The sequence below is a fragment of the Prionailurus viverrinus genome, chromosome B3 (assembly GCF_022837055.1).
Source record: "Prionailurus viverrinus isolate Anna chromosome B3, UM_Priviv_1.0, whole genome shotgun sequence".
In the NCBI taxonomy this organism is placed as follows: domain Eukaryota; kingdom Metazoa; phylum Chordata; class Mammalia; order Carnivora; family Felidae; genus Prionailurus; species Prionailurus viverrinus.
Window position 1 is genome coordinate 94,402,438 of NC_062566.1, and position 16,189 is coordinate 94,418,626.

The 16,189-nt window shown below is 39.1% G+C and overlaps 1 protein-coding gene across 3 annotated transcripts in view; it reads right to left on the bottom strand.

Annotated features, from left to right (window-relative positions):
• TRIM9 (tripartite motif containing 9) overlaps nucleotides 1-16,189 on the bottom strand; it is a 112,692-nt gene that overhangs the window by 49,162 nt on the left and 47,341 nt on the right. For all 3 annotated transcript variants that reach the window (XM_047862870.1, XM_047862871.1, XM_047862869.1), the window contains exon 2: nucleotides 606-701. In XM_047862870.1, the coding sequence (XP_047718826.1) occupies nucleotides 606-701 (96 nt within the window). The remainder of the gene's footprint in view (nucleotides 1-605; nucleotides 702-16,189) is intronic.

The window sequence follows — 16,189 nt, forward strand, 5'->3', positions numbered from 1 at the left end:
TTACCAGGGGGGTCATGGTTGGAAAACACTTAAGTATCTAAGTAGAGAAGAAGCATTACTATGGGCAGGAAGGAAGGAAAGAGTGAAAGAAGGAAGGAAGGAAGGAAGGAAGGAAGGAAGGAAGGAAGGAAGGGCAGGTGGGAAGGAAGGAAGGAAAGGCAGGAGGGAAGGAAAGGAAGGGAGGGAGGAAGGAAGGAAGGAAAAAAGAGAAAATGTGACCTGTTTGTTATCATCAGATAAGATATAATTATTGCAAGGTGTTTTGGGAACCTGAAGAGTTTTAAAAACTCAACAATAATGACTCTGAATTCACAAAGAGGCCTCTTTCTAAATATGCAGTAGTGGAGAATTAGGACCCTAGTGCCAAAGGTAGCAACTATTTAGAAAACTAGGTTGTGTTCCTGGCTTGTTGGCAAAACACAACCACCTCGAGAAGGGGTGTGTTTGAAGTTGGCCTGTATGTGTGTTTGTATTAGAAGGGACAGAGCAGAAAAGAATAATTGGAATTTCTCCACAACACATTAAGGTAGAAGAAACAAACTCCCTGCTACACAGCTACATCTTAACCCACGGAGTTTGCTTTCTGTCTCAGGTGCTGCCAATACCTGGATCTGTTGGACCATGTTGCGGAGCTGCACCAGAAACTCCTTGGCTTCTTTGGCCCTGTCTGACAGTCCGTTCAGCGCCTGGGAGAGCTGGCTCTGCAAAGATAAAGAAGGAAGCCAGGGAGCTGTAACCACAGGAAGTAGCAACAAGGTCTTACGGTGTTGTTTTGATCCAAGACCCAAGAGTTCTCAAGCCCCTCAGATTCCTCTTCTCAGAGCTTGGGGCAGTTAGCCAACATCTGTATATGAGGATTCTGGTACTAATGGCATCCAGGCACCTTCCACAAGCTCCTGAGAAGTTTCTCCTCTGAAGCAGTGAAAGCTCCTGGTCATTGCAAAGGCCCTTGCCACCTGATACCTGTCTGGAAATTCCACATCTCATGAATTAGTTAATTAATTCAGCAAAAATTTACTTAACTTAAAATTAAAAGATAAAGTGAGTCAGAAGATATGATGATTATCAAAATTATTTAGGCCAAAGTGCTATTGGTCTGGCGTTGGGGCAGGAAGAATACAGTCAAGAACAGGATGAAGGAAGGAAGGGTTAGAGCACTGGTATGATGCTCTGGGGCTACTTCAGTGTAATGGCACATACAAAACCCACGACCACATTTTTTTCATCAAGGTCACCCTCCTTCTCCCAAATACAGCCCTGTTGCCCTAACTCCTGTCCATTCCTCAACCAAGGAAGACTTTCATCCTAATTTTCCACACTGTCCTGTCCATCTGGAATGCAGTTCTGCTGGGGGCCATGTGTCCAGGTAAACACTGGCTTTCCCAGCTTCCCTGTCTGCTGGGGTGGCCATGGGACATACTACTAATTGATGAGACTCAAGTGGAAGATGGCTGGGGGTGAGGAGGGGTCTGAGAAAGCTCTTGCTTTTCTGCTAACATGAGACCAATGTGGCTGGTACAGCCTCTGCCCTTTTGCTCCTGACTTTATGGCAGATGTCTTATGACTCTCACTGAGAAGGCCAACATGGTAAGGGAGGAGGGGTGGAAGAAGAAAGAGCCTGGCTCCATTGGCATCATTGAGCAGCTGAACAACAGTTGAGTCTCCTACCACTAGGCTTCTTGTTTGTGGGGAAAATTAACTCCTTGTTAAGTTCCTGTTTGGGATTTTCCATTACTTTCAGCATTGTACTTAATGCAAAATTCCTTCTGCTATAAGGAATTTTATCTCACCTGTAAATTACAGAGACAAACTCCTTTCCCACAACACCTTCTTTAAAGACTAAAGCCCACTCTCCTTACCAACACAAAGCTTCATCCCTCTCTCCTCTCAGTAAAAGGGCAGAATCTTAAAATTGTATCTCTTGGTCTAATGAATGTTTCTCTTTCTTTTTTCTCTTCAATCCAGTACAGTTAACATACAGTGTTATATTAGTTTCAGGTGTGCAATATAGTGATTCAACAGTTCTATACATTACTCAGTGCTCATCAAGTGTACTCATAAGTGTACTTTTAATCTCTTTCACCTTACCATATGATCCAATAATTCCACTACTGGGTATTTACCCAATGAATACAAAAATACTAATTTGAAAGATATATGCACCCCTATGTCTACTGCATTATTGAAAATAACCAAGATATGGAAGCACCCCAAGTGTCCATTGATAGATGAATGGATAAGGAGGATATATAGGAGATATATCTATATCTATATCTATATCTATATCTATATCTATATCTAGATATATAGAAGATATATACACAATGGAATATTACTCAGCCATAAAGAAGAATGAAATCTTGCCATTTGCAAGAATGTGGATAGATCTACAGAGTATAATGCTAAGTGAATGTTCTTTTTATATCTTCCTTATTAAATACAAAGTTAGGCACTGGATCTCTTTAAAAATATGCATGTCAAATGCTTGATAGAAATAATGTGGGGAGATAGAAAGAACATAGGCTTTAGAAGGGTTCAAATTCTGGCTCTGTCCCTTACTAAATGTGACCTTGAGAAAGTTACCTCTGCCTGAGTTATTCCAAAGCAAACAATGGGAAGCATAATAATATTTTGTAGTTGGGTTATTGTGAGGGTTTAGTGCACTCACCAATAGAAAAGCTCCTGCTAGTAAGGGTAATGGTTAAGGGAACTAATCCAAATTCATAAATTCTGCCAGTCAGTGGCTTTTCAAACTTTACACATGGTTTTACCTCATCCATAAAATGAGAAGAATGTTACTCTTCTCGGGTGTTATGGGCATTGCATGAGATATTAGATTAAAGCCCAGAACCTCTCTGGTGCATGCTGCGTGATTAATCAACATTGGCTGTTATTCATCTTCTTCCTTCCTGCTCACAAACACCTGCAGACTGACTGGGGAGAGTCACAGGGCAGATTCCTGGAATGGGCTCTGCTCATCTCTTGTACTTTGATTTATGTACTCAGACTCTGGGAGGCTAGACCAACACAGCTGAGGAAGAAAAAGCACAAAGTGAGCTTGCAGTGCTGGAAGGGCTGCTCAATTATTTATTACTAGTCCCAACTGCACCTATAATTTGGGGTGTAAGTTTTCTCCTCAAGAACTTTTTCCAAGAGCCGAGGGGATGAGGGAGAGCAGTAGAGTCTCATTTAGAAGAGCAGGCAATAAAATGAGAGAGACATATTCTAAAGGAGACATTTTTCATTGTTACTTTAAACTCACTTCCCTTCTTCTGCATGAGCAAAAGTTTGCCGGCTATCAGTTTTCTTCCCTCTTTTTAAAAATTTTTTAATGTTTTTATTTATTTTTGAGAGAGAGAGGGAAACAGAGCAGGCATGTGGGAAGGGCAGAGAGACAGGGAGACACAGAATCTGAAGCAGGCTCCAGGCTCTGAGCTGTCAGCACAGAACCTGACATGGGGCTCAAACTCACGAACCACAAGGTCATGACCCGAGCCAAAGTGGGACGCTTAACCGACTGAGCCACCCAGGCACCCCATCTTCCCCCTTTTATGATAATCTATGCCTTAGTAACCACATTTGTATGTTGAAGTACAGAAGCCAAGTTCACTCATTTATACAGAACAGACGTGACCTGATTTGTTGTATCCCAGCCTTGCAATTAATTATACAATGTAAGCTAGATCTGACACCCATTAAAAATTGTTGACCAGGTACTGCTATCTACTTAGAAAAAAATTATTCCGTAGTATACAAAGAGTGCTGGCCTCATCCACTCCCAGGTTTTGATACGGCAAAGCAATAAGTCAACTGGAAAAATCAATTCGTTTGCAGATTACCTTTCCTTGTGTCTATATTCAGTCCCAAGAATGCCTTCTACCTGGCTAACGATGTTTCTGGTATTTGATAAACAATTGCATTGTAAGATAAAGATCTAAAAACCTTTCTCTTAAGCTTTGCCAACTTGTAGAAATTGAGCAGGAAACAATGAAAAACCCTGGAAACTATTTATCATTAGAAAATGCTCTTATTATAAGGATTTATGTGTGCGTCGCGTTTATAGGATAGTTCTTTGATCACATTTATAAGCTAAATCTGATGTAGAAGAACATTATTATTGATTGATTTTGTTTCCCAGAAGCATTTAAATTCCTGCTCTGGGCTAACAGAAATGTTCTGTATTCAGGACCACAGAGCAGCCTTGTAAATTTATACCAGAACACCAAAGATGCAAATATTTAGTGTGTGTTTTCGTTACAGCCTCCCTGGCTGTATATGTAGCCGTTAGAAGCGGTTTTTAATGCCTAAGAAATGACATTCTGATTTGCTGGATATTTGTTTTCCAATTTTCTGCAAAGGTGTCACGTTCAGAAAGTGAATGAGAGTGGGGAAATGATGTAGCCGTGGAGGCACTGACAAATTTCCAGGCAAGATCTCAGAGCGTGCTCTGAATAACCAAGATCTCCCAGAAAGAAGGCAAGTTGCTCAGAGCTTGAAGGAGAGGAACAAAGCACTCCGCCTCCTTCTTCCTTCTTCTGCTGCTTTGTCCCTCCAACTTCCACCCAGATTCCCTACACCTTCCAAAGGAGTGGGGGTTATAAGGGGTCAGAAGCTCAACCTGGAAGCCCCGGGGGGAGGACAGTTCACAACCCATTATTACTTAGGCTCAGCAAACCGGTATGGGATTCAGTTCATCCTGACCAAATCCTCACTTGCCCAAGCATCTGCCCAGCTGCCAAGGCACGCCCACGCAGAGGAGGGTGCCCTGCCATGAACATGATTCACGTGTCACTTCCTCCCTCAATTTACTATGAATATTGGATGGAGACAATGGGGACAAATGAAAGGAAGCTTCCTAGCTGTCTGCAATCTGAAGTTACAGGCATGGGATGGGTCAAAAGGGTCAACCAAAGAATTAGTACAAAATAGATGAGGTGACAAACCAGCAACAGTGGCTTGATGGCCCCTGTGACCCTGTCACAGTGCACACCTCCTTCCCAGGTACCAGGGTCAACACAAAATGCAGGAGCAAAGTGATGATTGATGCCATGTGATTCCAAAGTAAGGCCCCTCGGAGAATAACAATTTTTTTCTGGAAGAAATACTGGGTTTTTTTAAGTCTTACTACATTATTGACATTATATAGTTAAAAAGCAAAGGCAAGAAATTCTAATAGTTATGATATATTGATTGTTTCTTATTATCAAGGAACTGATGCATGCTTTTAATGTGTATCTATTCAATCCCAGTCACCACCCTGCAATTTTGCAGAGTCTCAGAGAGGACACACATGAGTTTAGGTTTTATTTATCTATTTTTTTAGTGTTTATTTATTTTGAGAGAGAGAGAGAGAGAGAGAGAGAGAGAGAGAGAGAGAGAGGCAAGCAGGGAAGGGGCAGAGAGGACAGAGAGAATCCTAAGCAGGTTCCTTGCTGTCAGGATGGAGCTGGACATGGGGCTCGATCTCACGAATCGTGAGATCATGACCTGAGCTGAAACCAGGAATCAGACGGTTAACCAACTAAGCCAGCCAGGCTCCCCGAGTTTAGGTTTTACAACTTACATACAAAAGAGTAGGAACACAAAGCCTAGTCGTCTGACTCCAAAGTTGTCCTCTTTGCTTCAGCCGCCCAAAGAAGAGAAGCCTTCTCTCACTCATGCAGGAAGAATAAAAACAACCTGCAGCGAGAGCATGTGAAACCAAAGAAGGTGATTTGGTGGGGGGATCATGATTGATTATGAGGGAATTTGATTATACTTAGCAATCAGATAAGATGTGAACATGACCTGTAAGCTCTGTGGAGGACAGAAGGGAGGAAGACCTTACACACCTATAATCTAACACACTGTTCCATATTATCCCATTTCTGTTCCTCAGTGCTAGATCTGGACACACAAGTACACAAATATCCACACCAAAAGCTAATGCATAATGCCATTTACCTCTTTTTTAATAACAATTTAAATCCAAACATTCTGTTTTCGTCATTCTTCAACGTTTATTTATTTTTGGGACAGAGAGAGACAGAGCATGAACGGGGGAGGGGCAGAGAGAGAGGGAGACACAGAATCGGAAACAGGCTCCAGGCTCTGAGCCATCAGCCCAGAGCCCGACGCGGGGCTCGAACTCACGGACCGCAAGATCGTGACCTGGCTGAAGTCGGACGCCCAACCGACTGCGCCACCCAGGCGCCCCATGTTTTCGTCATTCTTTAAAGCATAAACATGGACCAGAAATGCTGTTATTTCACCAGAGAGCAGCAACCGAATGAGATAGGGCAACGGTAATTAATCTGGCAGTGGGGTTAAGAGGACAGACTTTACAGTCAGATGGACTTGGGTTTAAATCCTAGCCTTTTACTAGCTGTGTGACCATGGACATATCACCTAACTGTAGTGGATATTGTGGTGCTCTGCCCAGATTCCCTTCTAAAGGCTGGTGTGTCCTTCCAGCTGCTGGGAATATCACTGTTGATAGATGGCACTAGGCGTTGTTTTTGCCTATGGGGAACTGCATTGCTCAGCGCTGGGCCCACATCCAGGGTGTCCCATGAATGACTGACTGGCCTCCTTGCCATGATCTGAGAACAACCCTGAAGGGCCATCCCAGCTCTAGAACTCCCTTCAGACTTGGCTGAGGCCACTGCAGGTCAGGTTCATCCTCTGCTCAACCCTGGCCTTCTCACTTCCTCACAGATGGACCTACTGAAACCCTGAGCAGCTAACTATCCCTTCCCAACTCTCTGAGTCTGTGTCCAGGAGCCCCAATTTAAAACACTAAGCTTGCTAGGTTTCAGTTCCCCCACCTACAACATGGGGATAATAACAGTACCTGTGTCATAGGACTGTAGTGAGGATTACGTGAAATCATGTATTCAAAGTTCCTCTATACAACACCTGTGAGCATTGTGTAAGCATGTAATACTTATAAATAAGTACTATTTTTATAATAAGAATTATGTTAAAATATACATGCATAAATCATTGGAACATTTTGTTATGCCACATGTCCCAGTTTGGGGTTTGGTCAACTACGATTAGTCAGACAGTGCCCTAGACTGTAGTATTGTTCACAACTATTTGCCCCCTCCTCATTTTTGCCATGAGACTTGCGGTGTCTCCTGTAGAGGGAGCATGTGTTCCTGCCCCATTCTTATTCTTGGCCACGTGATTTGCTTTAGGCTAAAGAAACGTTGTGATTTTCTGCCAGCTCCTTTGCTCTTCTTGTCACACAGATTCAATGGCATGTGGATAAACTGGCTCTCAAAAAACACATTCTGATTTGTAATGTTTGCTAATTTCAAAGGTGTTAACACATAGTCGATTTTAGGCTACCAACACGACATTACTGAATGTGGAGCTAGAAGAGGTGTGTGTACTATCAACTCTTTGGAGCAGTGTGCAGGTACGACCAGGTACCTGCATACCTGCTACCACTGGGCATGTCCCACAGAGTGGCTGTGGGCTTCAGAAAGAAGACTTATGGAACAGAACTTCAGACTACCTCCTATGATAGAATATGAGCAAGGAATAAACCTTTGCCTCTGAGATTTTAGGGGTTGTTTGTTACTGTAGCAAAACTGACTAATACAGACAGCAATGATAAACTTTTCCTTTGTGATTTGATTCAATCAATTTTCATGGAATTTGCTGTGGACCGGCCACAGTGATTCATGTTAGGAAAACAATGATAAAGAAAATAAATACAATCCCTTCCCTCATGGAACCATCACTGTTCTGAAACCACCACCATTCTGAGCTTAACAATGTCCATTGAAAAGTTCTCTCTTATGGGCTCTCTATTGAAGCAGAAGAAGACTAGACTATTCCAACAACTAACAACAGAAATGTACCTTCTCCACCTCTCAGGGCAAATGAGAAGTAGCTGCTTTCCTTGCCAGGCATAGCCAGTTCTGGCTACAGTTTGAATTCCAGACATATACTCTGCATGGCCTTAATCCACCCAACTTAAAATATTTATCTGCCTTAGACAGGAAACTCTCAAGCTGGAGATGCAAATCAACATGGAGGGTTTCTTTCAGCGAACTAGATAGAAGAGCCACTTATCACCTTAAGGCACAGCAAAAAAAAAAAAAAAAAAAAAAAAAAAAAAAAAAAAAGAAAAGAAAACAACAACAACAAACAAAAACAAAACAAAACAAAACAACAAAAAAACCTGTTGCTTTGCCCAATGTTCATAGCTTCTTGGGGGAAAATCAATTTGCCATGTCTCTATGGCTTTTGCAGAGTGCTGGAAGCAATGAAAGAATTCATGCAGCAACTGTTGCCAGGGAAGGCATGAAACTTTAATAATGCAGCAAGCCTATAGGCTGCATGGTCAACATCACCCTGCCCAAGGCTCTGTCAGAGAGCATGCCTTTCTATGGATATTCAACACACATGATATGTGTGTTGTTAGGCAGTTACTAAGTATTTACAGCCAAGGATCAAAAATATGCCTTCCTTGGGCTAAGCCTTTGTGTAAATATTGGATTTTACATCCCAGAGATTGATGACTGGATAGATCTCCTTTGTACGTATGTTGCCTTTTCTCTGGGGAGAATTCTAGGGCACCCGTCAGCAGGCTCTGAGTCCTTTCCCAGAAAGCTGTTTTCTTTGTGGATCCCTCTGGCTGCCTGAATGTCCACACCGGTCTGCCATGTCCTTCCTGGTGGTATAGCATTCTGCATTGTCTGATACTACTGGGGAACAGTTTGAAGATAAGCAAAACAGATTTGAAAACAATAAAATTTTAGTTCTCTATAGTTTTTAAGTGTCCCAGAGGGAAACTTTCATTCTTCAAATGAAGGTTTTTCTCTAAACAATTAAAAACATGTTCTTAGAAACATATATGATGAAGTGAAAAAAATCACTGAACTATTTTTTATATAGAAATGCTTTCATTGTGTTCTTTCAGAGACACAAGTGTTAAGTGCCAAAGCTGATGACCATTATTTGTTACTCATGTTTCTAGTGGTGAGAACTAAGTAACTACTAGTAGGAGCCAGACGTTTTTGTTTCAAGAAATAACTCCCCACCCTGCCCCCCAACCCGCCCCATGTTTCAAAACCAAACATGCTCCTCTCAGAAAAATCAGAAAATAAAAGACTTAGAAGAAAAAAATTATGTCACCAGATACATTATTTTTTGAATTTATTTTTTAAATAAAGCTTATTTATTTTGAGAGAGAGAGCATGATCAGGGGAAGGGCAGAGAGGAAGGAGAAAGAGAGAATCCCAAGCAGACTGTGCACTGTCAGCACAGAGCCCAATTAGGGGCTCAAACTCAAACCATGAGATCATGACCTGAGCAGAAACCAAGAGCTGGACATCCTAGTACCCCATCAGATACATTATTAATAGCATTAATAATGAATCCTTGATGTTTATCCTTGGAGATCTTGTATACATTGATAGGCAAATATGTATCCCTATATATAATGTGTATGAACAAAATTGGAATAATGTCATATACCCATTTCTGTCTTGAAATCTGCTCTTTGCACTTGATATGATATAAATGTTTTCCCATGTGACTAAAAATATGCTACTTCCCCCTTTGTGATAGCTACCTAACACTTTGATAACATTTACTATGTGCCCAGCGCTGCTTGTAATGCTTTGTACATATTAACTCACCTTTTACACACACACACACACACACACACACACACACACACACACACACACCAGCAAAGGTGGGTACTATTATTGTTCATAACTTTTGTAGGTGATAGAACTAAGCAAGCGAAGTTATGTGGTCCAAAACCATTAAGCAGGAGTGCATGGGTGGCTCAGTCAGTTAAGCATCCGACTTCAGCTCAGGTCATGATTTCACGGTTCACAAGTTTGAATCCCGCGTCCGGCTCTGTACTGACAGCTCAGAGCCTGCAGCTTGTTTCAGATTGTGTCTTCCTCTCTCTCAGCCCCTCCCCTGCTTGCACTCTGTCTCTGTCTCTCTCTCTCTCTCTCTCTCTCAAAAATAAATAAACATTAAAAAAAACTGTTAAGGAGATGCTGTGACCAGAATCTAATCTGTTACCCACTAAACTATGACCACTAACCCAATGTATAGATGCATCCTAATTGATTTAACTAATTTCCTACTTTAGGACATTTAGTTTGCTTTCATCCTTTGCAAAGAATTTCTGACATGAATTTCATGAAGAAAATCCTTCAATACATTCTTGATTATTCTCATTTCCCAAAATGAAAATTCACATTTACTTATACTAAATGTTATCATGTTATCAAAATGTCCTTGAGTGGTCATTCAATTTACACTCCTGATAAAGCTGATGTGAGTGATACTTGCCTATATAACTCACTGAAAATATCATTTGGGGGCACCTGGATGGCTTAGTTGGCTAAGTGTCCAACTCATGATTTCAACTCAGGTCATGATCTCACAGTTTGTGAGTTCAAGCCACGCACAAGGCTCTGCACTGACAGTGTGGAGCCTGCTTGGAACTCTCTCTCTCTCTCTCTCTCTCTCTCTCTCTCTCTACTTCTTCCCTTGATCATGTACTCTCTCTCAAATAAATAAATAAACTTTAAAAAACCCCACAAATATTATCATTTGTATTTGTTTTCATGATCAGATAGGCAATGAATGAAATCTTACTCCTAAAATTTGCATTTTAAAATTACAGGGTAGTGGTTTCAAAAGCTTCTTATTGATCTTTTCCTAGTTAAGGTGAAAGTTCCCACTGGTATTATTTGTAAAGCACTCATGAGAGGTCCTAGCCCATAGAGCCCTACTAGTAATGCATAAGTGTTTGTTCAGGAAATTAGTTTCTTCCTACTGTTGATGACTATCGGTGAACAAGGCTGGCCTCAAAACACTTGTTTGCTTACCAAGAATGCCTGAGGGACCAAAAACTGGAAAACAACCTGGAAAGTTTAGGTGGCCTTCCAGAGAAGTGAAAAGTCGTGGCTTAGTAGTTTTAGTAGAATTCAGTCAGAATGTCTGGTTCACAAAATCTCTACTCTTTAGAAGTTATAATCCTTATTTTGTGGATACATACATGTACACAAGAGCTTCTGTAAACATTAAATGGGTATAAAAGAAGAATATAGTCTTTGCTTCTAGGAGAGAATATATATAATATAAAGATAATATGCACAATATAAACTTTTGTAACACGTTTGTAAGCATAATTAAACTTGTTAACTGGGTTATTCAGATACTCTATATTCTTGCTTGTTATTTGTCTCTTTGACCTACAATATTTTCAAATAAATATGTGATTAAATTTCCCACAAAGATTGTGCTTTGACTGTATTCTCCTTTATTTCTAGGAGTTTTTATCTTATATAATCTGTGGCTTTGCTGTCCTATATTCTTTGTACATTGATTGTACCTTTTAACATTAGACCACATCCGTCTATGTTTCACTTAGGTCTTTTGGCTTTGAACTTCATTTCATCTGATATTATTATATATACCCTCCTTTCTTTCTCTCTTTTGTATAAACTTCCTCATCTTTTATTTTATTTTATTAAAAAATTTTTTTTAATGTTTATTTTTTTGAGAGAGAGAGAGACAGAGAGCAAGCAGGGGAGGGGCAGAAAGAGAGGGAGACACAGAATCGGAAGCAGGCTCCAGGCTCTGGGCTGTCAGCATGTGAGTCATGACCTGAGCTGAAGTTGGATGCTTAACTGACTGAGCCACCCAGGTGCCCCCGTCATCTTTTATTTTAAAACTACATTTGTTTTTAACTCAATCTTATGCTTTTTCTTTTACTTATCATAGGGAAATTTGGGCTATTTACATTTATTGTATTAATTGATATAGTTGGCTTTATTCCATTTTTATCATATATGTTTCTATTATCCATTTTCCTTTAAAATTTTTTTTTTGGCTTTATCACATTTCCTTTAATATCTTAAAGTACTCATCAGCTAATTTGGATATTTTGCTGTTTTTCCATTTTGCAAGCTGTTACCTTCCCATGTTTCATCACATGTAAACTTTCATTTGTCTATAACTAAGTCAAAATTAACTAGTAACTTTAATTCTCCTACCCCACTACATTCCCCCAAATGCTTCACTTAATGTTTAATAATCTCTTAGAAATTAAGAAATATCATTTTAAAGATTTAAAGAACTCCTGGATCAAACAGAAAATTAAAACTTCATTTACCGGTTCCTATATATTAATGAGGAGAATCAGTTTATGAAATATATTGCTTTATTTAATATGATGTTTTTGGGCTAGCTAGACAACTCAAACACTTTACTACTGCTCCCTCTAGAAATACTGTTCTTAGATGGAAAATAAAAGAAATGGATCATAAAAGAAAGAGGTGGCTTTTTTGCACTTAAGTGCTTCTATCCAGGATGGCTCTGATTATTCTTAAGTTCTAAGGGTTCAAAATTTCAGAGTATTTTTTAATGAAATCTCAGCTTACTTGAACTTACCTTAGGAAAGCTGTATTTTTCAAAGGCATGGGGTTATTAGTAGTCTGGGAAATGTTAAATGCAATATCTGAATTTTAATTCTGACCTTATGACCTGAGTACATCACTAATGCAGACATTAGCACAGATTCTTTAAAAACAAAGGGCACACGAGGAGACACCACTACACACCTACCAGACTGACAACACCGAGTTCTGGTGAGGACGGGGAGCCTCATACATTGAGAGTGGGAGTTAAAATGGCAAAAACCACTTGAGAAAACTGGCTCTTTCTAATAAAGTTAAATATATACCTACCCTACATGACAGCATATGTCCACAAAAGGCTTGGATACAATATTCCTAGCAATTTTATTTATAATAGCCCCAAAGCTGGAAACAGTGCAAATGTCTATTAGCAGTAATATGAATAAATAAATTGTGTCTATTCATACACTGGAATGAAAAAATTGTGTATATTCATACAATGGGATACTATTTGGCAATAAAAAAGTACAAGCCAATTTATGCAAGACATAAATAAAATTTTAAAAATTATATTGAGTAAAAGAAGTCGGACACAAGAAAGTGCGTATTATTTTTATGTAAATTTCAAGAATAGGCTATTTCAAGAACTAATCTATAATGATAGAAGTCAGGAAAAATGGGGAGAACTTGAAAGTAATGTAAAGAAATTCTCTGACGTGGAGATATGTTCTATATCTTGATTGGGGTGGTAATTATATATATGCATGCATGTATATGTATGTATGTAAATATAGACATGTACATATATATGTTAAAGTTTATTGAGCTGTCAATTTAAAATTTGTATACTTCGTTGTAGAAAATTTATGCTTTTTAAAAAATGGATATTTTTGATCCTGAATAGCCAAAGCAATCTTAAGAATGCACAAAGTTAGAGGCATCATGCTCCCTGATTTCAGACTATATTACACAGCTATAGTAATCAAAAAAGTATGGTATTGGCATAAAAAGAGACACACAGATTAATGGAACAGAATAGAAAGCCCAGAAATAAATTCACACATACACGGTCAAGTAATTTACAACAAAGGAGCCAGGAATTTATAATGGAGAAAGGACAGTCTCTTCAAGAAATGGTGTTGAGAAAACTGGACCACTATTTTACACCATACACAAAAATGAACTCAAATGGATTAAAGACTTGACCATAAGACCTAAAACCATAAAACACCTAGAAGAAAACCTAGGTGGTAACCTCCTTGACATCATTCGTGGCAATGTTTTTTGGATTTGAGACCAAAAACAAAGGCAACAAAAAGCAAAAGTAGATATGTGATTACATCAAACTAAAAAGCTTCTGCAAAGCAAAGAAAATCATCAGCAAAATGAAAAGGCAACTTGTTGAATGGGTTATATGAATATTTGCAATATGTGATATATGAATATTTGCAAATCATATACCTGATAAGGGGTTAATATCCAAAACATATAAAGAACACATACAACTCAATAGCAAATTAACAAATTATCACATTAAAAATGGGCAGAGGATCTGAATAGGCACTTCTTCCCAGAAGATACAGAAGGCCCACAAGTACACAAAGAGAGCACTAATAATCAGGAAAATGCAACTCAAAACCACAATGAGATATCACCTCATACCCGTTAGAATAGCTTTTTAAAAAAGACAACAAATAGCAAGTGTTGGTAAAGATGTGAAGAAAAGGGAATGCTTATGCAGTGTTGGTGGGAATATACATTGGTTCAGCCAATGGAACACTCTAAGCGGGTTCCTCAAAAAATTAACAATAGAACTACAATATGATCCAGCAATTCCACTTCTGGGTATTTATCCAAAGAAAATGAAAACACTAACTTGAAAAAATATACGCACCCTCATGTTAATTGCAGCATTTATTACAACAGCCAAGATATGGAAACAACCTAAGTGCCCGTTAGTAGATGAATGGATAAAGAAGATGTGAGATATATACTCAGCCACAAAAAAGAATGAGATCTTGCCATTTGAGACAATATGGATAGATCTCGAGGGTATTATGCTAAGTTGGAAAAGAGAAAGAGAAATACCATATGACCTTACTTATATGGTAGAATCTCAAACAAAACAAAGTAAAACAAAACAAAAAGACCCCCAAACTCATAGATACAGAGAACAGATTCGTAGTTGCCAGAGGCAGGGGGTAAGGGGTGGATGGAGGTGGTGGGTGAAATGGGTGAAGGGGGTCAAAATGTATAAACTTCCGGTTATAAAATAAATGAGTCATGGGGATGTAATGTATGCACAGCAATGGTGACTATAGTTAACAATATTGCATTGCACATTTGAAAGTTGCTAAGAGTAAATATGAAAAGTTCTCATCACAAGAAAAAAAAATTTGTAACTACGTGTGGTGATGGATGTTAACTAGACTGATTGTGGTGATCACTTTGCAATATATTCCTTATCATTAATATATCATTAATGATATATTCCTTATCATTATGTTGTCCTACACCTGAAATAAATATGTCATATATCAATTATACCTCACTAATAAATACATAAATAGGTTAAAACAATGGACATTTTTTCCTCAAAGATGAATACTCCTTATATAATCAGTCTCTGCTTACTAAGACCCCATGCTGTGTAGAAAAAAAATGTTTGCAGATGGCCTTGTTTTTTCAATTTAATCTCTGAATTTAAGTAGATATCTACAAAACCCTCAAGCGTCTTGTAATCGATCCATAGAAATACTTCACTCAATTTTGTTTCATACTTGATATTGGGAACCGTCCACTTACAGGCTGTTAATTGTCTTGGATCATCTCTTGATGCCCTTCCCCTGGTCATCATGACACTTTTCTCCTGTTGCAGAAGAATTCCACTCCACCAGTATCTTCGCCCACTCTCAGAAACGTCCTGTCCTTTGGGAAGGCACAAATGCCATCAGGCTCCTAACACACATGTGCCCTTTTTAGTCAACTCATGATGTCATAAGTTTGTAGGAAGAAGAACTCGTGTGTAGATGTTCTTGGTTCCCTTACTTTGACTATGAGCTTGAGAAGTATGTGATCCTTTCGTCTTGATAATAAATCCACATATTCCCTCTCCGACAGTCCTAACATTTATTTATTTTTTTTGACAGTCCTAACATTTAATCTATAAAGTCCAAATATAAGAAAATTAAATTACCCTTAATATAACTCTCCTTTTCACTACTTTTGCTTTGATTACTCTAGGAACATAGTAAAACACAATGTTTTTCTAATAAATGATTCTCTTTGGCAAAAGAGAAACTCTTTGGGATATCTTAGGTAGCATCTAAAACATATTTTGGTTTTTCTCTCCCGAGTATTGAAAGATTTGTTAGGATTCAGTATTTATAGGTCAATTCCCATCCAACATAAAATTAATAGTGATCATCAATATCATTCAGGAAAATGGATTGAAGCCATGTCTGATTTCTTTTCACCCTTTCCTTTTGCATCTCTGTCAATCCACCTCCATGCAAGTCAAGTGCAGCACCAGCCTAGTGAAAAGGGAACGGTTTCCATGACAACGGATTTTCGCTCTGCTAGTTAGAATCTAAGATATGACTCCCACAGAAATAAATCTCACTATGGGAATTGGTTGATTTTGTAAACGACTAAATAACTGTGCAATCATTTCCAAAGAAAAGCCTGTTCAAAGCTTGCACGAGCAAGGGGAGGTTATGCGAGGTGACTGCTGAATCTGCCGCTGACATCACACGGAGCGCGGTGCTGGGAAACGCCTGTTTTGTGCTGCAGCTTGTTCT